The sequence below is a fragment of the Netta rufina genome (genome assembly GCF_964035555.1).
Source record: "Netta rufina genome assembly, chromosome: 24".
Lineage (NCBI taxonomy): Eukaryota > Metazoa > Chordata > Aves > Anseriformes > Anatidae > Netta > Netta rufina.
Window position 1 is genome coordinate 3,737,933 of NC_140148.1, and position 21,206 is coordinate 3,759,138.

The window sequence follows — 21,206 nt, forward strand, 5'->3', positions numbered from 1 at the left end:
ACTCACCTTGCCTCAGAGAACTCGTGAAGGCCCTTGCACTGACTGAAAACACTAAGAAAATCATTCTCATGCTGACTTGCTTTTGGCACTGCCAAAAATGATTCAAGCTAGAAATCACTAAGATTTTATTTTCTCCATTTATCAGCTACAAACAGGTGGAGATGGTGAAAATGAAAATGTAAACATCCTCAACACAGAATCAAGCATCTTTCTGGATTCTTTGTCTTAAGCATATGCTACAGCTGCATCTGTGGAAAACACCACGCAGCTGAGCATTGGCAGAGAGCATGCTCAGCTAACCTGTCGCCCTTTTCGAGGAAGATGGATGCTGTGAGCATGTTGAGCACAGGAGAGAATAAAAACATCTTGCTCACTACAGCTGTGGCCACTGTTTTAAACAGTGGTGGTGAGATGGCAAAGATTGAAATCTGAGAAGTCTCTCTGGCAGGTTCTTGAGCCACGGCATCATTCTATCACAAGCATTAGCAAGAAGCAGGGATCTTCACAGACCAGCATTTTAACAATACAGACAACAGATGTGACCCCAATGACACGACAGAGCTCAGAGACTTTAGCTGGTAAGTGTCCCCAGCAATTCTTTATGCACAAAGGACTTGTACCACCTGCTGGGGAAACCGAGAATGAACTTCCCCCAGCAGTAAAACCAGCTCTGACACAGACTGATGTGTGAAAATGATTGACACAAAACTGATTGTTTAGAAATCACTTGAGGGAAGGGTCAGTCACAGAGAAATCAGAGATGAAAATCAGAAGACTACGAGCAGGCTTGCAGAAGAAACGAGCAAGATGCATTGCAGATAAAGCTGAATGTCCTTACATGAAACAAAGATAGATGACACAGCTAAAAGTAAGTCTCACCATAAAGCCACAAGAAGAATCTTAACAGAGTATAAAAGGCACCAAAAGACAGTGGCACAGACAAAGCAGCTACTCCTCGACTCCAGCTCAGTGAAGTTGCTGAGAAGCACTGTCAGGAACAAATCAGGTTCCACCTTCGCAGGGCAAACTACACCACAGGTGTACTCTTAACAACTGCAGAAGACAAAGAACTTGCAGCTGCGGATATCTGTACTGTAATCAGTGTGGATGCACCCAGGAGCCAGTGCTTAAACAGAGGTATCCATAACCACCATTTAGCTTTCCATCACGCCTTCACTTTTAAAGGAGAGGAAGACCACTCAGGATACAACACAACTGAGACAGGGCAATCCAGAGCTACTCCTCCCCGATCACGTTCTCACACAGCTGAAGAACTGCCCACAGTATTGACAAGGAAAAGCTTCGTAACAGATCAAGCAAACTCCAGTAGCAGAACTGAGAAGCATCCTTTACAGGATAAGGAACAAAGTTCAGAGTGATTTACCTTCAATATGTACAGTTACAGAGTTGGTACTACCAGTTCTTTTCCACTGGAAACATTATGCCTCCTGCAATTGACACCCTCTCGTGCAGAAGACAAGCTGTGCCAAGCTTAAATCTCATATCCAAGAGATGTATCATCTAGTAAGCTATACCTGTGACTGTTTGTGCTGGATGGAAATCTGTTTTTGGGAAGTGCAGGAATGCTCAGTGTTCCCTGATCCCGTAGAAGATGGGCTGCCTTGCTGGGCCTGCAAAAGAAAGTTAGTGTATTGTTATATGCTCCTCGAAACGACTGCTAGTGCCCATGCAGATACACTTATCTTTACATGGGAGGTGTAGGCTGGCCTGGGTACCATACTTTTAAGTTTTAAGAATGCTCTAGAGACTTAGTTCATTAAAACAAGAGAATCAGCTCCTCTCAAGAAGTCTGGCCCAATCTGCTAAAAGACAAAGCTTTTTAAAACCTCATATAGTTCTGTCAGCTGAGATTAAGCTAGGCCAAAACTAATGCTTCTAAAAGCGAGTCTATACTCTGTTCTTTTTGTTTTTCTCATTTGGTTAGCCATTCAGATACTATTATTTTGATCTACACAAAACTTTTGAATCATTAACTTAAAACTCATCTCATTTTATTAAACAAAGATAGCCTGGGACCTCGAACTCTTCACAAGGAAGATGAACTTACCAGAAGATGGTAGACTTGGTCATCAATAAACCAGGCTGCACTTGAGCTGCTTCAAATGCCCCCATCCCTTAACTAGAACCATCCCCTGGCATTCAAGTCTTTCCAGAGCTGCTCACCGAGACAAAAGTAAAGCAGAGGCCACCTCCCCTCTGTGCCAGCTGCTCATTCTCTAGCCGCTGTTTCGCCAGCATCACCGACATCAGCGTTGGCAGAGCAGAGTGATCCTCCTGTGGTTCCTTTGCTGTGCTGCCGTCTACCCCATACAGCGGCTGCTCCACTCGCCGCTGTAACATAGTCAAAAAAAATACAATGAACTTTTTTTTTTTTTAAAAGCGATTCTCTGACTCTGCCAAAACTGTTGTCAGTGAAGCAGCAGCTCAGGAATGGGCAGGCAGCATGGCGAGGATCTGATAACTCAGACAGAATTCCTGGAATGTTCGTTCCAATGGCAGACATCAAAAAGTAGATGAAGTTAGCAATTAAAAAAAAAACGTAACAAATGAACACACTGGATAGAATTCCTCATCAGTTAACACACACACTTCCTTTGCAAATACTTGCATTTTGGAGCCAGAGAGGCAAAATATCTTAGTACAATGCAACGTGAAGTTACAATACTTTGGTTACTAAGGACTCATTTTAAAATTTAAACCAATACTGAACTGCTAAGTCAGCAACCTAAGCGTGTCTGGGACCCAGATATCACAGCCTCATTTCTGTCAATTAAAGCAGGGACCAACCTCTTGCAAGTTAAGTAAAATGCTACCGTATTTCTAAAAGATCTGAGATGCATAGCAGAGGTAAACACCGACTCCTTTCTCATTCAGTACACTCATTTTCCAAAGGTGATGTGGGAATTGAGATGAGTAAGAACAAGGATTATCTGAGCTATGTTGATTACAGCACTCAGAATCTTGTTGCTCTTGCTTCAAAAGCCAGCCCAACACCACCAAAACTTGGCAGCCTGGGTAATACTCATCTAAGACCTTCCAAGTCGTAACTCCAGGCCAGACATATGCCACATAGAAAGTAAACAGTCAGGTCAGGCTCCACTTTCTCTCAAAACCTAAATTGCAACCTGCAGCATATTTTCTGGCTAGCATTACAAATGTCAAGAGCGTTCTTTCTTCCTCCAACAGAATGCTTGTATACGAGAGCGACCTTGCAAAAAGTCTGAAGACCTGAACATCATTCTTCTGATCAAGGGAGAAGCGAGGCAATTCAAAGCAGTCAAGAGATTTGAAGACGAGAGGTAACAACCTGAAGTCAGTACAATTCCTCCACAAGTTCTGATTGCAGAAAATTTCCAGTACAGCACACATTAACTCACGGGTTTGGAGGAGGTTTGTCTCACTGTGAAAGACATTTTAACACTCCGCTCACTTCCTAGACCACACTGACATCTGCAATGGATAAGATACTCCATCTTCTCCAGTTTTCACTTATCTCCCCATTTTTTTGGGCTTAGCTCAAACCGTTGATACTCAGTTTGTAAGAAGAGGATAGATCTTGCAAATGCACATAATTTGTTATGAATATGCAAACATTGCAAGTTTAGCTGCAAGAGTAAAGAACAGAAGATAAGAAACACAAAGAGCATCTGTGTAAGGAGAGAGACAAACTGACCTAGCTCAAACTAACTGTACCATCAGTCTTCACCACCTGAGAAACATCCTGGTCAAACGTTTACCTACTCAATATATTCAAGTGGAGAAGAAGAAAAGCAAAGGAAGAACTAACTGATCCCATTATAAACACTTGAAGGGTAGCTCATCTGCTGGAATAAAGAACTGTCCCTAGGATATCATTCATCTGCAACAGAGATGTTATTTCGTTCATTAAGTTCTCTTTAAGGAGGAGTATTAGTGAATTAATAAGACAAGGATGTTCAATTATCCAGATATTTTAATTTTTATAAACGTCACAAACATCTAGAAGCCATATCTGAAACTCTCCCTTAAAGCAGCAATACAAAGCTCCCAAAAATCTAGCAACGTATATTGAATTCTGATCAGAGCATTCAGTGGTGGGATTTAGTTCGGTACACATTCATGAACTGTGCAAAGGTCTCTGCAGAATAATGTAATCAGAAAAGCCTTTGCATTTGCTTTTTGGTATAACTAAACCTTTCCCATCCTCTGTGCTTCTGTGAGACACAACAAATGCTGAAAAATTTTACATAAGGGCACTGGCAACACTCAGAACTACAGATCAAGCACCAGGGCCTCTGAATACGGCTTTACCAGCTGAAAGAAATGTCTTTAACTGCTTTGTGCTAAAACGGCTTAAAAATACTGGTTATTCCTTCATATTCAGATCTTGCAGAAACATTCAGGCAGCAAAATGGAATTATTTAACAAAGGACAGCAACAGACGTGCTTGTATACACATTTCTTTGCAAGCTTTTGCTAATGCTCAAGTCACATACAGACAGAAGTAAAGGATGTTCCCAGTATTACTATGTTATGCACATTTTTCTGTAGTCCCAAAGGGTGTAACTAAGTTCAGAATATCATTGTGGTAGTGCTATACAAACATACACAATAATCCCAACTTCACACAGAATTTCATGAGCACTAGTGGAATACAAGGTAAGAAAATACATCCCTTCCACCTTTTATTAAGGACAGCACCCTATCTGTAATCACGAAGCACGCTAAAAATATTGATCTTGCATGCTCTAAGCTCTGATACCCACATTATTAACAACTGGACTAAAAAGTGTTACAGGCTCCTAGCAATCTGGCTTTGTTGCCAGAAACCAGCTTCAGATATAAGAAACTAAACAAGAAAAACGAACCAAACCGAGAAAGGAAAAACAATACAGACCACATGAAATCACTCACCAAGAGACCCTTCCTTCCCATGCAGGACGCTTTATTACCTGTCTGAAGCACAGCCACCAACCCAATCATCGCCATGCCCCCCGCACTGTCCCCAGGCAGTACGCTTACCGGTAAGGGGTTGGATAAGGAATGCTGCGGTGACGATCTGGCTACTGGTGGCACACTTCTACCAGGACTGGTTCCTGGGCCGCTTCCCCCAGCAAACTGGCCAAAGCAACATATTTGATCATCAGTAATTCCACAGAGACACTATATTCAAGCAAATTTAACAGAGACAGAACCAACACAATCTTAAAAATGAAGCCATACAGGCTCTAGGGACTCATTTAAACAAACTGAAGATAAGCTGGGAGGCAAAACTCAAAATTTCATTTGCTGTTTTCAAAAATAACAGCAAAAGCATTTCAGACAAACATCCACATTTACATGGAATACATTTCTCATTTTAAGACAAAAATGATATAAACTTGCATACTTGGCTACATACTAATTATTTACTGTACAGAATTAGGAATTGCATTCCCTGTAAGGAGGTGGCTAACTGTGCAGCACAGAAGTAGTAGGAAATATGCACCTCCACTGAAGTATTTGTGCCAGTCACTGTCAAAGACAGCAAATCAGCTGGGCAACTGATCAGTTCAGCAATCTGTATGTTCCTGCACTGCACAATGCCCCATACTTACCAAACACTTAAGCCAGAAAAGCAATAAACACTAATAAGCACTTAATTTCTGACTCCAAGTTATTCAGTAAAATAAAGAACAAACTTTTTTGGGGGTGGACATGGAGTGGTGATGCGGAATGGGGGATTCCACGTCATGCCAGCTTCCCATGGCAAGCTACCTCTAAAGAGGGAACCCTGTAAGAAACTTCCTACTCAAATCAGCAGGACTTGGCAGGTAAATTCCTTTGCAGCACTGGACCTTTATCAATGTAGGTTTGCACATTAAGAGCTCAAGTATCCTCACCTGAGATACACATTTCAGTGGAGTCAACTTCCAACCCATTTTATCAACTGCTCAAAGAGAAAGTAACTTAAAAACCACTTCCTGAAGTCTCGCATGCCCTAGCTAGGCAGATTTGTAGGTTAACCTCAATCAATCAATGACTCCCAGATCCTATTTAATGTGAGGGATCAGTAACAGAAGTCTCGCTACAGACCTCCATCTTCAGATTTTGCATAATGTGAATTCTGACTTCTCAAACAACGTAAAGATGCTTACCTCAAAATAATCGCTAATTTTATGTCCTCTAGGAGTGCCTTTTCCTGAGAAAGAAAAAGAATGAAGAGTGGATATTTTAAGTACAGAAGTCATGAAGTAGTCTTCTGAAAAATGACTTCTATATGGGGAAAGGAAGTCAAAGTGTAAAGGTGCACCACCTATCCTAACAAAAGCTTCTGCAAAACAAAACACTGCCCCAGGGTTACTGCTCTTGTGCTGTTTTGGGAGGGTTTACAGTTGGCAATTCAATTAACAATCCATTTTGAACATGTCAAATCTAATCAAACAGCATTTGCACTTGCTGAAGGACTTAGAAAACACTAAACCTCACTGAATGTTGCACGGGTTCTCCAAAAACTTTCCTTTAAGGTGAGGGCAGAGCAAAGGGTACTTCCACTCCTTCACCTTCAGGTAAATTACTGCACATGAAATCTCTCACCAGCATTCCTATAAGAGTTAAAGAGATAGCTGGTGGTGGCTTAATAGCAGCTCATTAAAACGTAGCCCTTTTCTCTTATTATAATATTATCAAAGCCATTCTGTCAACACAATCCTCATTACTTTCTTTTGAAGCATAGAAGAACTAGAAATCTGCCCCTATGCCCATTTGCTAGAAAATCTGAACTTGGACTGAAATGCTCTGGGTTTTTCTTAGTACTTCAAGACAGCACTGCTTGCTTTATACTTGAGTACAGTTTGTTCTCTATTTGTTATGGTGAGAACCTACTTTAACAAGGCAGGCATACGTCTCAAATAAGAGAGAGAGAGTACAGCCTGTATTTTGAAGTCTGGCTGCTGTATATGTAGTGACACAGGACCAGAACAACACTTCAGAGAAGCCATATTAAGCCTTTGGGCAGTCTGTCCCATAAAAATGGGATAGTTTGTGCAAATAAGCCGAAGACGAGTGTTTTCCTGCCAATGAGGACAACAGGGCTCCCAGAAGAGAACTACACCATCATGGAGTAGTTTATAACAAGCTGCCTGACACACCCTTGAGAAGAGCCATTAGTTTCCTAGGACACTGACTGTGCAAAACGTGCACAAATTACCAACCGTTCGGAAATCCTGCAGCAGGGTCAGAAGAATGGATTACCTTGGCTGGTCTCATACGGTTCTGCTTTCCTTTTCCTATTCCGCTGGTCATTCTGTTTTTTCTCAGGAGTCTGTTAAACAATACTTCAAAATTAACATTTCTGCAGTTATTCCAAAATTTAAAGAAAATGCCAAAACACAATAATCTGCTCCATATCCCCAGTGGCCATTTCAGTTCTCTGGTGCATTCGCTTCTACTGCTGGTATTTAAAGAAACAATAGCTCTCAAATAGCTGCTACCTTTGGATATATGCACTGCAGAACGGAGAGAACGTGGTTAGGAATTAGTTTTTGGTTTTTTTTTCTTCCCTAATTTCAGCTGCAGTAAGCCAGCCTCCACTGCCCAGTTACCTCACACGGTTAACAGAACAAGCCCAAACACTTGGAAAAAAAACAATGCATAAACCATTTCAGGGTGACTGCAGCGCTGGCACAAAAGGTGAAAGGTGGCTGAGAACAGGCCCCAACGACAAGAGGTTGGAGTACAGACATCCAGATTTACAGCACAGCAGCCACTCTCGGCCTACCAGGACAATCCATCTTGCCTGCAGCTCTGCTCATTCCTGAAGCTGTTTGCAGTTGCCTACGGGAACCATCCTGCCCATGGTGCACATCTGCAACCCTGCACAAATAAAGGCAGAGCTCCCCAAGCAGGCAGCCAGGAGAAAGCCACCGCAGATGGATTTCATCTGAACTTCAGTTTGCTTTGCATCTGCTCTCACTGAAGCTGAGGGTCAGTTACACCTGAATCTTCTGGGAGCAGCCAGAGACCTAAAGGTGCAGCTTAGAACTGGACCAAGATATATTTATGGGCAGGCATGATACAGATCACCAGTTGAAGCCTCTGGAAGCATCACACCTAGCCCTACAAGGCTGAAAACAGAGACACACTAGAGTGAGGGGACCCTGGCACGGTGCTCCACTGCCACCAGGGTCACTGATGTGGCTCAGTCTGCTGAGAACAATAGGACGCAGAGCACTGGAAGCAGCCTACCAAGGCTGCTGGAAAGAAAGATATCTGTCATTCCCATCGCCAATGTCATTTTAAAACCATCTCTTATCCCTAAGGGTCCCAAATAATTTCCAAGCTATAAGCTCTGCAATCACTTCAGTCACCACTAAACTGTAGCCCAGGGGCAGAAAGAAAACCGCAGTGTGCAAAACAACACTGGGGGAGGGAAAGCCATGGCCAGAAAGTTTGTGGCAAACCTAAGCTTCATGCTCTTTGGAAACCAAAGTCCAAAGTACCCTGTTTAAGATCTCTGCCAAAAGACTTGCACACAGTAAGCACAGAAATCAATCTACCTTCTTTAATAGCAGAAAGAATAAAGCTGACGCAGCCAGAACCTAAATCTGGCTGTGCCCCAGTGGATGCTGGACATCCATGGTCCCACGTCACCAACTGGGTGGTCACTGACATTATTTTGGTAAGATGATGTAGGAGATGTTAAGAGAAGGGTGGCCATCATGCCTGCAAAGCACTTTTTAGAATGGAGAGACTGAAAACTCTGTAATGATCTAGACACTTGTCGCACCAGCTCCCAAACACGTACAAGTCCATGAAATTGCCTCCTCGCTGCTGAGCAAAGAGTCATTCATGAGCAGCGTTGGAGCAATGGTAACACCACAGACTCCAGCACAGCCCCTGTAGACCTCTAAGCATATTAATGAGATTCAGATTCGGTTGTTCTTCCCCTTAAGTACATTTATACAACCAAAATTACACACAACGTTATCTTTTATAGACTGAAAAGCCAGGAATGGTAGATTTGATTACATCAGCTTGGTCAATTTAAATCATTCCACGCAAGCCTATCAAAATCAAGTAAAATATGACTTAGCACTCAATCTTTCACTATTAGCTGTACTCACTTGTATGGATATTTCATTCTTGAAAGACTTAGCTTCACCAGATAGCTCCTATCAGTACTGCCATATAATGGAGGGAAATGCGATCCAAAACTTACCTGATAATTGGGTGGTAAGTTCTTTAAAGTCTTAAGAAAATGCACTCTAATTTGAGACACTATTTTATTAACACAGCATTTTAAAGCAAAACGATGAACCTTGTGATTCATTTTACAGCTGCTTTAGCAAGTGTTTTGAAATAGTTAACACTAAAGCAGTAAGATTAAACAGGGACAAAGCATCAATTTTCACCTCTCCACACTTCCACAGAGTGATTCATAAAAACGCTCAGCTTTGTAGACTTCTGCAAACTCACATATTTGATAGGCAAGGCAAACTTTTCCATTAATGCTCTCTGGCTTTTTATTTGGCCTAAACTTTAGCCAAAAGCCACAAACAAATCACAATGCAGCTGAAAACAATTTCATAAGCTGAATTTTATGATTACTGTGTTTTTGGGGTTGGGTAAAATCTGCCTGCTGCAGTTGGAAGCTTCAAGAAGGATTGTTTCATAGCATGGTCTGAAGGCTGCAGGGTTAGAATGAGACTAGGTATTTCTGCTAGTCCCTTTCACACCCCCCCACACACACCACTGTCATTCGCTCTCACAAAATTCCTTTTTGAAAAACCCAGTTACCGGTAGTATTTATGCCTGCTTACCTCCAGTTCCTTATCACTGAGAGAACCCACGCTGCACAAGCTCTGGTTGGAAGACTCACTATTTAATGGACCCTAGTAAAAAACAAGCAGAGACAGTTAGAAACGATCCCCATGCATGGCAGACACACCCTACCACACACCGCACCTCTGGGCTAACTATGCTGCTCTAAGCCATGTGGGTACAGCAGCAACACAGGTCAAATGCCTAGACATGTGCTAGAGCACTAAAAACCTCCAGAAGTCATTTGGAGTAAGATGGAAACTGGACTGCCAGTTGGACAGGCTTTTCTCAGCGTACTGATCTGGCCTTTGGAGTGGTGTTTCTATGTCCATTTAAATCCTAATCATCCTATTTAACCACAATCACAAAACAGCCAAGGCACTATTCACAAAGGTCTAAGGCAACTGGCTTGAGAAGCAGAACTTTGGATTTGTTGAGGAGCATTAGTTCAAAGCTCAGCTCTTCAGGCAAGCATCTGCTTGACCTTGGGCTATGAGTTTAAAGGTATCTTCCATCTGGCAAGGAATCCCTTGCTGTTATCAGATGCTGGCAGTACCACTGATTTTTCTTGAAAAGTGTTTATTTAATGCTTTTTTCCCCCAACACTAAAGAAATGAACAAGTGAAAGTTGTGTTAACAGCAGTAGAACCTTCACCCATAAAATAACCTTCCCTGCTAGGCTCTTTTATGGACCCAAGGCTGACCTGCCCATAAAGCAGCTGCTTCTGCCACGCTAAAGCACAAATCCAAGAGGCTGGAACAGATTTACCTAAAGAGTATCCAGTTACCTACAAGAGTCTAACATCTTCGCAGGCTCTGCTGGATACACACCTACATTTAAGGTACACAAGCGCTTTTGAAAATTATTTTCTAAAAATCTCTTTAAGTTGTTTTTAAAAAGAAAGAAAAGTGAATCATGCAAAGTCACTGTTTTAGCCTAGTGCTCTGACACAAAAGCATCCTCCCACGGACCTAACTTAAGAAATCTAGACAAATTTGACAAAGATATAAAAACAAGATTCACAATTACTGATGAAATGCATTAACAGGAAGAATGACATGATAAAGCCAACTCTCCATTAATAACTTGTGAGCATCTTCTCCCAAAGATTCATTCTATTTTGGCATTCTTATTTTGGCAGTAACCACTTCCCACCAATCAACCTTTCCTCAAGGCAAAGCCACTTCTCATTATATACTTGAAAAGACGACTTATGGGAGGGGTAGCGAAGAAGCCTTAATACCACAGAAGAATCCCACAACAGATTATTTTTGAGGGTGGCAGTTCTCCCTTCCCCATTTATAAGACAAACAGCACCATCAAAGCAGGCTTGTGACACAACCTAGCTATTACTAACCCCGTTCCCAATCAGGCATGGCACGGAGCACAAGTTCTGTTTACCTCCTGTGTTACTCTGTGAATGTTAACTAGCAAGTTTGTTACTCCTTAAAGGACAGGGTTGCTTCAAGGGAATAAAAAAAGCCTTCAGCTGAACAGCTCAGGAAGCTCCACATTCAGGGTTCCCTTCCAAACACAAGTTACTGAGAAGTATGTTGCAGATATGCTTTAAGCCATACCATCACCCCCTTCAGCTCATCACACAAATAGCTCAAAAGCATTAAGATGTTTTACCTTGTGCCCTTGGCGAGGCAATTGATTCAAATTATACGGCTTTTTATACAGAGGAGCAGCTTGCACCTCTGCTTGCCCCGGAACCTCTCCATTGTAATGGCTCACGAGGGTGCTGCCCCCGGTTGTCACAGAGATTTCTTTCTTGGCCAACAGAACTTAATGGAACTGCCAACACCAACCTTAACCATATCCACACGAAGTCCTCCTTGATAATAAATGCATTGTCTGATGGCAAGTGGCGATAGAAAGCTGATCTTTTCACCTACGTAAAGAGCTTGGTTACAAACAGCTCAAGCGACATCCTCTAAAATCCTTTGCTTCCTCCTGTGCACTGAAACCTCGGCAGCATGGCCAAGACACCCCAACAAGTTAGCCTCTGCTGGCCTCAGATGGACAGGCTGGGGCTCTGACATAACCAAGGTGAAAGTTGTTTCCACGTTTTGGTGCCTCCATTTTGCACGTGGAGAGCAAGTGACAGAACAGCTGTCCCAAAGCGCCACATCTGAGCTTCGCAGAGACATTGTGGTTGAAAGCATGTGGCCATGGTGCTGACCTGCACTCCAGGGCAACCTGGAGTAATAAGCTGATAAAGCCATCTATAGTTAGAAGCAAACCTAAGATTTTTCAGAAACAGAGGTTTAACCTCACCTATACAAAAAATCCTGTCTGTTTGCATCAGAATATAAAGTTCTGAAACACAAGCAGCCAGAAAAATACCTAAAAACGTTTTTCTTCCTTACAAGACACAACTACCTGTACTATTCCATGTGAGATTTACAGCTCTAGAGGAGCTGGAATCAAATCTTTTTGCTCTTGTGCTGATCCAAAAAAAAAAAAAAAATCAATTCTGATCACAAGTTCTTGAAGAGCAAAAATGTTAATTTCCCTTTACTTAAAAAACTTCCTCTAGAAACTACAACGACAAAATCATAAAATTGAAGCTAACACAGGAACAGAAAGGGTGGAAAGGAACCAAGTACTTAGTTATGGAATCAGGAACGAAAAGCTTGTCAGTTGTTTATAAATATCTAGCAAGTTCACTGCCATGTTTATTGACACTGCGAACAAATGCAAAATCCCTCATAGACACTTTTTGACTTATTTCCACTGAGCGAGTTTTCTTTCCCTTCCATATCTTCAAGACAGCCTTCCACTTCCTTTACTGTACAGTATGAGGCCTATCTTACAGGCAAGAAGCTAAAGCATCTTGCTAGAGTCAAACTGTCAGCAAAAAAGTCTTGTTTTGAGGTGTTTTGGCTATGCAAACACGGATTGTTCATTAGCACAGGCTGCACTTGAAGCAATAAGGATGCAATACCGAGGATGCTTGAGGAGCACGGCCTAGTCCTCAGCTGCACCTCTTCCTCTTGCATAACTGAGAGGAGAACAAAACAGTTTTCACGCTCATCCAGCTTGATATCTGGTTTCACACAGTACCTCATGTTAGCCACTGCTGGTAGCAACAGGTTTAGACAATGGATATGAGCAGCTATACATCTCAGCATCTGCCCCTCAGCTGACAGTGAGGGAGTGTGTGTGTGCACGGACTAAAAAAATCTTCAAATTTATGTTTTATCATTCCTGACTATTTATATTTAACTCAGCAACTGACATTGGATAAATGTTCAGTACTTAATTTAGCATACCATTTGAAGTGGTCGTGACACAAAAGGAATTAAAGGAATGAACGTGAATTTTGGGGGAAAAACAAGCAAGCAGGAGCAAGGAATACTGACATCAGAATATAGCTTGGGAAATAGTAGTAGGGAATGAGCATGCCATAGTTCACAAGGGAAGGGCTTATGAATTTTGTTCCTGAAGTCATTTTCAGTGGTATCTGGCTTTTCTAGCACAGACATTATTAGGATAATACCGCATTTCTGTGGTATCGCTTCCAGCCCCCTCACCCACTATTCCCTGTCAAGAGAAACCGTGATGGGGCCCTGCAAAAATCTGAAATACGTGGGTCATCTGAAATAAGCTAATGGCTCCTATAGTGTTTACCCAAATGACAAGCACAAGAACAGCACACACTTCCTCCTCCGCGAGGAATTTCTTTCCGAGATAAGCTGGCGTGCTCTTTTCCCTTGTGATTCACCTTTCAACTGCTGCTTTGAGTCCGTGGCCTACCTCTGCACGACAACACCTCCATGTTGAGAAGTGGATGAAGAGTTCACAGGCCCTTTCAAGACTCCTACTCAAAGGCAAGAATTAAAAACCTGTCCATTTACACAGGCTAGTTAGTCATTTCTCCCTTTGCGAGAGCCCAGGGAGGGCCACAAAGGAGGCACAATGGCTGCAGTTTCAATAGCAACAACTTTGCCTGATAATAGCTCCCATCACATCTTCTGGAACAAAGTTAGTCTGACTCAGGCCTCCCTTACCTACCTCCTGTTCAAGCCTAAATACTGCCTTGCATGACTCGCGCATTTCCTCAGCCTCTCCAAGCTGCCAGAAATGATCCTTCAGGCTCGTCCACAACTCTTCTGTTGTCCAGTCTCCATTTTGTGCTCTGCAACTCCTCAGACTGGAAGGGAGCTCTAGGAATCCAAGCTGCCTAGCTGGAGCCTCACATGTGGGTTTACGTGCGTTGCAAAGCTCTCTTGCTAACTCAGTGGCGGAGATGTGCTTCACTACCTCAGGCCAATGCAGCCCAAATTATTCTGAACTCTGTAGCAAATCAAGAGATTTCAAAGGGAAAAAGTCAGTCCTTAATTCCACTGAAAGTTACTGCTGACTCCACATGGGAGAATTAAAGACTACTTCTTAACTAGGCTTCTAGGAAAGTCCCATGTTAATCAACTTTATGGCCAATAATGAGATCCCCACATCACCTCTGTGTTCCAGGTTTGTCTTTTTGCCACGGGAAGTTATCTACTATCGGATGTTCACAGGTAACCTCCACACAGCTGATGGGTAAGCGTATTTCCAACAGGATTTGCTTGGCTTCCATTATACCTCAGGAGTTCCCTCAATGAAGACCCAGTATTTTTATTTTACTGACGGCAAACCGGACACGAGTGTCACACAACTCACCCTGAACCTCAGCTCAGGGGCAGAAGCAGAACTGAGATCTGAGAACTATTCCTGAACTCCAGCAGCCAGACAGCACGTTTGAAATAAGTCATGATGCACAAAGAAGCATCCAAACAATTTTCAAGTATCTGGTATGAAGTCCTGGCACTTTCTGTGGTAGCTGATAAATTCATTTCTAAGCTTCAAAACTCTTATTAATTAGTTCTTCTGGTGGCACGTGACACCTGTCAAGGACTACTGTGCAGCACTGCTTCCCTCCAGGGAAGATACAATTATGCTCATGCATTAATTCTCAACCTAGTAACTTTTGCTGCTAAAAACACTGCTAAGTAGACCAAACAACTGGTAGTTACTGAACTAATCAAGACTTTCCACCCCAGAACGACAGAAAAAGGGAAAAACAAACAAAAAAGGCAACAACAGAATAATACGAGTAAATGCTGTTCTTTCTTAGGTTCTATTTATTCTCTTTTTGGAGGCAGATGTCCTGCAACGTAAGTGACGCTATTCAGGTTATTTTCATTTCCCTCTTTGTGACACCACACAGAGGGAGGGCAGAGCACAGTAGCTACCACCAACACTTCAATTCCAGCACAGTCCTCCAGACCTACAACATTCCTACAGCAAGAAAGACAGTTACTCTCTCTAGAAATATTTCAGCCTTTTTAGATTAGCTATAATGAAGTGGTGCACGCAGCTTAGTTTGAAAATCTTTTAAAGACCAAATTTGTAGAAGAAATGCATACTGCAGCTATGATCCACCCTGGTTAGGCCTGAAGCAAGCTGTGTGCAAACACCAATTCATCCAGCACAATTACCTATTCCAATTCTTATCCAGTAAAAGTCTCTGGAAGAGACACAAATCCTTCGGTGCTAACCTGTGTGGTATCTTAAAGCTGGCACCCAGACAGGGGGAAGGGAGGCAGAAGATGAGAACAGACAAAACCAAACAACGTTATCTCCAGAAATAAACTACTTTTTGTCTTCTGTACCCATTGACCCAGGAAAGATGCCTGAGATGACTATTGAGAATAATGCCTCAACTGAACACGCTTAGGTTTGCCCTAAATAAGTAAACACAAACAGGAGTTAGATAAGCAGAATACTTGTAGATGTCAGACAGTCATGTGTTAATTCAAGGACTGGCTTTGTGAATTTGGGAGAGAATGGCACTTTACCATATGGCAAGAATAGACATCTAAAGCATCGCTGGCTTTTTGAAGCTATCTAGTGACCTGGATGAACCACATGAGTATAACAGTTGCCTAGAAACATTCCTTGCTCATAAATTCCACGTATTAACTCCAAGCTTCAAGAGAAATATATTCTCCAACTATTAAGTAAGAGAATTCATCACAGTCTTGCAACAGAATTTTGAGGCATTTGGGACTGCAAATGACCTCGGTCATTGGGTTGTGCCTTCAGCTACCACAGGAGGTGACAGCACACAGCTGCTTCCAAAACAGTTTAGGATTTCTGCCCTCTACTACTGTTACTGGAAAGCTCTTCTAGAATCCTGTGACTCTGATGACTAGAAGCTTTTTATTCCAGTTTCTAGACCGAAAATTTATCCTCGGCCAGCTTACTTTTATTCGTTCTTCGAACTGAGTACAGATATCCTTGCAAACATGGTGGGAAAACAGGCTTTAAAGCTGCATTTATATCAAGGACGTAAACTAGCACGTTAGTTTTACGCAGGCTCAAAATATACCCTGTATTTTTAAACATTAAAGAAACCTAGCCAAACACACCAAGCGATACAACAAGCCAGTGGAAGGCAGGAAGCTCGGAGCTGTAACTGCCTGCCGCATTCACCCAATAGGAGAGCATCTAAGATGACATTTCTTCCTTTTATGCAATAAACAGCAACAGAATACCTTCTATCCCAGGAGGATGTGCCAGTCCCAGTCCCACTAGATGGCACTAACTTACTCGACATAGCTTTCCTTAAACATTTAATTGGAAAAGGCTAAAAACCTTAGTTGAATCATACAAATTGTATCACAGCTTTCCCAATACATTCCCTTTAAGACAGTGACCTACCAATGCCAGTGCGGAGCATGACGGACGGAGACTTGGGGGGGTAGGGAGGGAATTTGAAGCACCAACCTGGGAGGGAATGTAGTATCTGAGATTAATATTGCAACCAAGACTTGCTGCAACATAGTAGAGTCATGCTAATTCATATCAATGGTTGGCTGATCTATTGCAAATTAGCAAGTATGCAAGTAAATAAATATATATTGCTTGAAGTGTAACGCATTTTAACAGTTTACTGACTAATACAAAGTTACACACTATACTGCATAACAACAGATAAAAACAAAACTCAGTTAAAGAGGAGCTTTGCTCCAAGTACAACCTTCAAGAAATGAGGCCTTATTATTTGGTATGCTTTAGTTAAAAAAAGGCTTTTCAATATGAACCTATACAGAGCTACGGAGGTACACAGTGTTTCTACCTCAAACACAGAGAAAACAATTAAGACTTGCTTTCCCGTATCCTTTTCCTTTAAAAGGAGCAATTCCTAACATTTTTCAAGAGCACCGAGTATGTTGGCACTGTTGTAAAGCAATGATAGTGTCTGTGATTCTAAGTCTTAGCTATTCCAGAAAGTCATTTGGCTTTATTTTTATTGGTACAGCTAAAGATGTTAAAGTTACATATGTGGGGGGGAAAAAGCAAGAAACAGATGAGAAAGTACATAAAAAGTTGTAATGCTGTATAAAACATGTCTTTCAAGATCATAACTACGTTATGGAGCATAAACTTAATAGTTGTAGAAGCCCTAAGGTTAAAAAAAGTCTTAAGGGTGGGAAAAAGATCAAAAAACCCACACTCCTACTTCAGTACCTGAAATAGTTACCCCCAAACTTCTAGCATTAATCATCGTTACTATGCTAGTTGAATGCTGAACATTTTACCTATTCATGCTCCCTTCCAGGACTTAGCCTTGTTTGAATCCAGATGGAAGTACTGAAAGAAAGTGTACACTCAAACTAAACTGTTTTTCAAGTTGTTTTACTTTCATGTTTTCTAAGAAATACAACATCTACAAAGTTTCTTCCCAAAATAATTCTAAGATGCTTCCAAAAAAATGACACTGCAAAACTAGTGTTTTACCTTCTCCCTTGATGTAGTCCAAAACTTGGTATCTTCATCAAAAGTAAACTCCCTATCACTGACCTAGTTTAAAATGAGTTCTGCCACCATTTCATTGCTCAGAGAGACAATCAATTAACGCTACCAACGACATCAGGAGAGCTAACAACTTAATGCTAGCATATCAAGCAACCACAGAATGTTGTCATTAGGTGCCTTACTCAGGAAAGTCAGCTACTGAACAGTTATGAAGTTGTACGTGAGGACAAAGATGGGATTTTACTAGCAGGTTGTGGAACACTGATATAGGAGGGTTTGCCTTCAAGTACTTTTTGTGTGTGTGTCCCAAGCAATCGAGTACACAATTTTAGCGCACTGTACCCACAAAGAACTGGATGAACAAATTCCTGAAAATATTAAGCCTGGTTACGTGCTGTATCAAACACAATACGCTTGAAACTGCATCTAACAAGTGGCCAAATTCAATTCTAAAATGAAAACTTGGAGAAAGGAAAAGACAGATGAGATTCCCATTCCCAAAGACAAAGTTGTCTGTTTTGGGGGGCGTGCAAGCTACCTCAAGATGGAGCAACTCCTAAGAACTTAATTAGAAGCCCAAATCTTCTGTATAGCAGTGTCTGCTCATAGAGATCCCATTTTCATTCCTCTTAAACATACTTCAGGCAAATTAGCACTCAAAACACAACTATCAATGTAAAACATTCTGTTAGCAAAGCAAAATTATCAATGTAGAATGAAAAAAAAAGTGCGGTGCAGGATGGACAAGCAGTCATGCCTTTTCCAGAAGGTACTTACGCTCACCTTAGCAACACCAACTCCGGTGAACCTGGCCTCCAGTAGTTCCTGCCTTCGTGGGTCCAGGCTATGCAATTCTTCCATCATTTCTGCTGCTGTGGGAGAACAACAGCCAGATTATGCAATGCAAGGAAAGGAGAGATTTAACATTCCGTGCCACTGATGAGACTCAAAAGCGTCTGTTTTGCAGCAGAACTGTGTAGAGAGCGTTTTCTTGCAGGAGAAATACAAAATTACCATGCCATAATAACATGACTTTGTCACCGTATTACTGTATTTAAACCACAACCCTGCTGGAGAGTTTCATCTTCTATCTGTAGCACCAGCCATTTCAAGATCTCTTAATCCAAGAAACCAATTATGTCACATTCTCCCACTGGATGCTTTATTAAAAGGAAAACATGGGACTAGAGCGTTATGACTAAAGGCTTCAGAGCTTTTCATCCATGCTGCATGACTAGGAGAAAAAAAAAAGCAACACTCCTCACCCCAGAATTTATTTTTGGCCAATCCCTAAAATACAAGGTCTCCCCAAACTCCAGATTTCACTGACAGTAATACTGACAGCAGCTGTGGCTCTTCCAAGCCCAGAAAAGGATCACAGGAAAAAAAATAAAGCACATTTACACCTTTTACTCTACAAAGTATCAGATACCTTTAGAGCTGCATCTTTATACTGGATGTACCTGGGGTACCTCTTGGCAATCCGACAGAGCGGATGCCGTTATTTGAAGGGTTCAGGTGAGGAGAAAAAAAAAAAAAAAGCAGTCATATAAACAGGTTAAAATGACAAAATATACAATTCAAATACTGAACTGTGAAAAAATGGGACAAATTTCAATGCTCATTTTTAACCGTGAATCACATCTTCCCAACTGCACCAATCAAGTTCATCATTTCCAGAAATGTCTGTTCCAGTTTCATTTCCCGGACGAAGGTAGAGAAAAGAGATGGAAGATAGAGATTTGCTGTATAAAGAGCATATGCGATGAGGAAAGTTCCTGAAGGGCAGCAAGTGCCCTCTAGAACAGGCAGGATACAATTGTTCCTTTTATTAACTGTCCATTTTGTCCCTGCTGTTTCCTCCAAACGCTGCAGATCCAAGTTACGGGGGGCTAAGTGAATCAGGCCAGGGGCATTTCCAAAAGCTCTCCCCAGTCAGCAACAAGCCTCAAAAACTAATGGAACACCAAACGCAGTCATCGGGGAGCCTTATTTCTACTATTTGCTCCAAACACCCCCCCTCCCTCCTAAAAAAGCTATCAGCCTAGATTTCAAAACAGGAAATCTGTGCAGAGGAAAATGACAGACGGGCCGTGCGGGCTGAGATGTCGAAGAGCTCCCAACCTCGTCCCCCATTTCGGGGGCACCACCCGGGAGGGAATGGCAGCCCGGGGCGGGGATGCTGGGCCGGGAAGGGGCTGCCACAAGTTCCCGAGCCTCTTTCCACCCTCTGGCCTGAGCCCATCTTCAGCTGGGGCCTGGGGAATGCCCTGGGCTGGGGCACTGCTGGCAGCCGCCCCCTCCCCTCCCCTCCCTCCCAGCAGCGGGGCTGCCCTTCCCCGACGGGCTTAAAAAATAAAATAAAATAAAATGGGGGTGAGGGGATGATGTTCAAGCCCTCTCCAACCCCAAGCTGGCAAAAAAAAAAATAAAAATAAAAATAAAAAAAAAGAGAAGGGTTAGGAAATAAATGGGTGAGTGAGCAGCCTGCACCGCCTCGGCCTGCCTCCTCCGGGGCAGCGCTGCCCCAACTCCCAGGCCGGGGCCTCGGAGGCCGTGCCCGCCTCCCCTTCACCTCCCCCTGGGGGGGGATTTTCAGGCGGCTGGGGCCGGAGCCCCGCGGTTTTTACCTCTCTTCCCCCCCCCCCCCCCTCCCCTTTTTGCTCTGCTCTCCTCCAGGCCTCGCGGTGGGGGCAGCAGCCGCGGCCCAGGCCTCGCTCCCGCCGCCTCGGGGCACGCAGGCCGCGGGCCCTTCCGCCGTGACCCCGGCTCGGCCCGGCCCCGGGGGGGCCTCTCCAACACCGCCGGAGCCCCCCGCACCCCCGTCGGGACCCCCCCCAGGCTCTCCCCCAAGCCCCCCGGGGCTTCTCCGGGCCCTGCGGGGCCGGGAGGGAGGCGGAGGAAGAGGGATACGGGGGGGGTTTTCCCCGCTGTCCCCCCGCTTTTCTCTCCCCCCCCCCTCCACCTCGGGGCTTCTCTCACCTGGCGCTGCCGCTGCTCCTGCCGCCGCCCCGCCGCTCCTCTCCCCTCCTGCCCGGGCCGAGCGCTCCCCGGGCACCGCTCGGCTCCCGCCGCCGGGGGCAGGAGGAGGAGGAGGAGGAGGAGGAGGAGGAGGAAGGAGGGAGGGAACCTGCTGCTGCTGCTGCGGCGGCGGTGGTGGTGGCGGAGGCACGGGCGGGAGGGGGGGGGGAGGCCAGGGGCGGCTCCGCGGCCTCCCGGGCACCGAGAAGGGCGGAGGGGTGGCGGCGGGGATAGGAGGAGGTGGGGGAGAACCAAGGGGGGCGAGCCCCGAGGGCGGGGATGGAGGAGCCGGAGCAGGCCGCGGATCCCCGGCCTCGCGTAGGAGCCTAGGCCGGGGTGAGGTGGGGGGGGGGGGGGGGGGGGGCGGTTAGGGCAAGGCCCGGCGGCAGGACAAAGGCCCGGGGGAGGGCTGGGGCGGCCGGGCAGGTGCTGAGGGGGGGTCGCTGAATATGGGGGGGGGGGTGCGGGTGGGTGGCTGGGACCCCTGGGCTGGGCTGGGTTGGGCTGGGTGGGGGCGGGCAGGTGCGGGGCCGGGGCTCGCTCCCCCCCTTTCCCTCCCTCCCCCTCCCTCCCT

The 21,206-nt window shown here is 44.0% G+C and overlaps 1 protein-coding gene across 5 annotated transcripts in view; it reads right to left on the reverse strand.

Annotated features, from left to right (window-relative positions):
- TLK2 (tousled like kinase 2) overlaps nucleotides 1–20,952 on the reverse strand; it is a 44,724-nt gene extending 23,772 nt beyond the window's left edge. Inside the window, exons 1-9 of one of the 5 annotated variants that reach the window (XM_084300924.1) lie at nucleotides 20,594–20,952; nucleotides 18,395–18,483; nucleotides 16,514–16,579; nucleotides 9,801–9,872; nucleotides 7,234–7,303; nucleotides 6,138–6,181; nucleotides 5,023–5,118; nucleotides 2,185–2,352; nucleotides 1,536–1,631 (exon numbers count right to left, since the gene is read on the reverse strand). In XM_084300924.1, coding sequence (XP_084157050.1) covers nucleotides 1,536–1,631; nucleotides 2,185–2,352; nucleotides 5,023–5,118; nucleotides 6,138–6,181; nucleotides 7,234–7,303; nucleotides 9,801–9,872; nucleotides 16,514–16,579; nucleotides 18,395–18,475 — 693 coding nt within the window. In that variant the 5' untranslated portion in view covers nucleotides 18,476–18,483; nucleotides 20,594–20,952. Of the gene's footprint in view, nucleotides 1–1,535; nucleotides 1,632–2,184; nucleotides 2,353–5,022; nucleotides 5,119–6,137; nucleotides 6,182–7,233; nucleotides 7,304–9,800; nucleotides 9,873–13,822; nucleotides 13,956–16,513; nucleotides 16,580–18,394; nucleotides 18,484–20,593 lie in introns of those variants that run through there. The other 4 variants (XM_084300927.1, XM_084300925.1, XM_084300928.1 and 1 more) reach the window with 4 other exon arrangements.
- Between the last annotated feature and the right edge of the window lie 254 nt (nucleotides 20,953–21,206).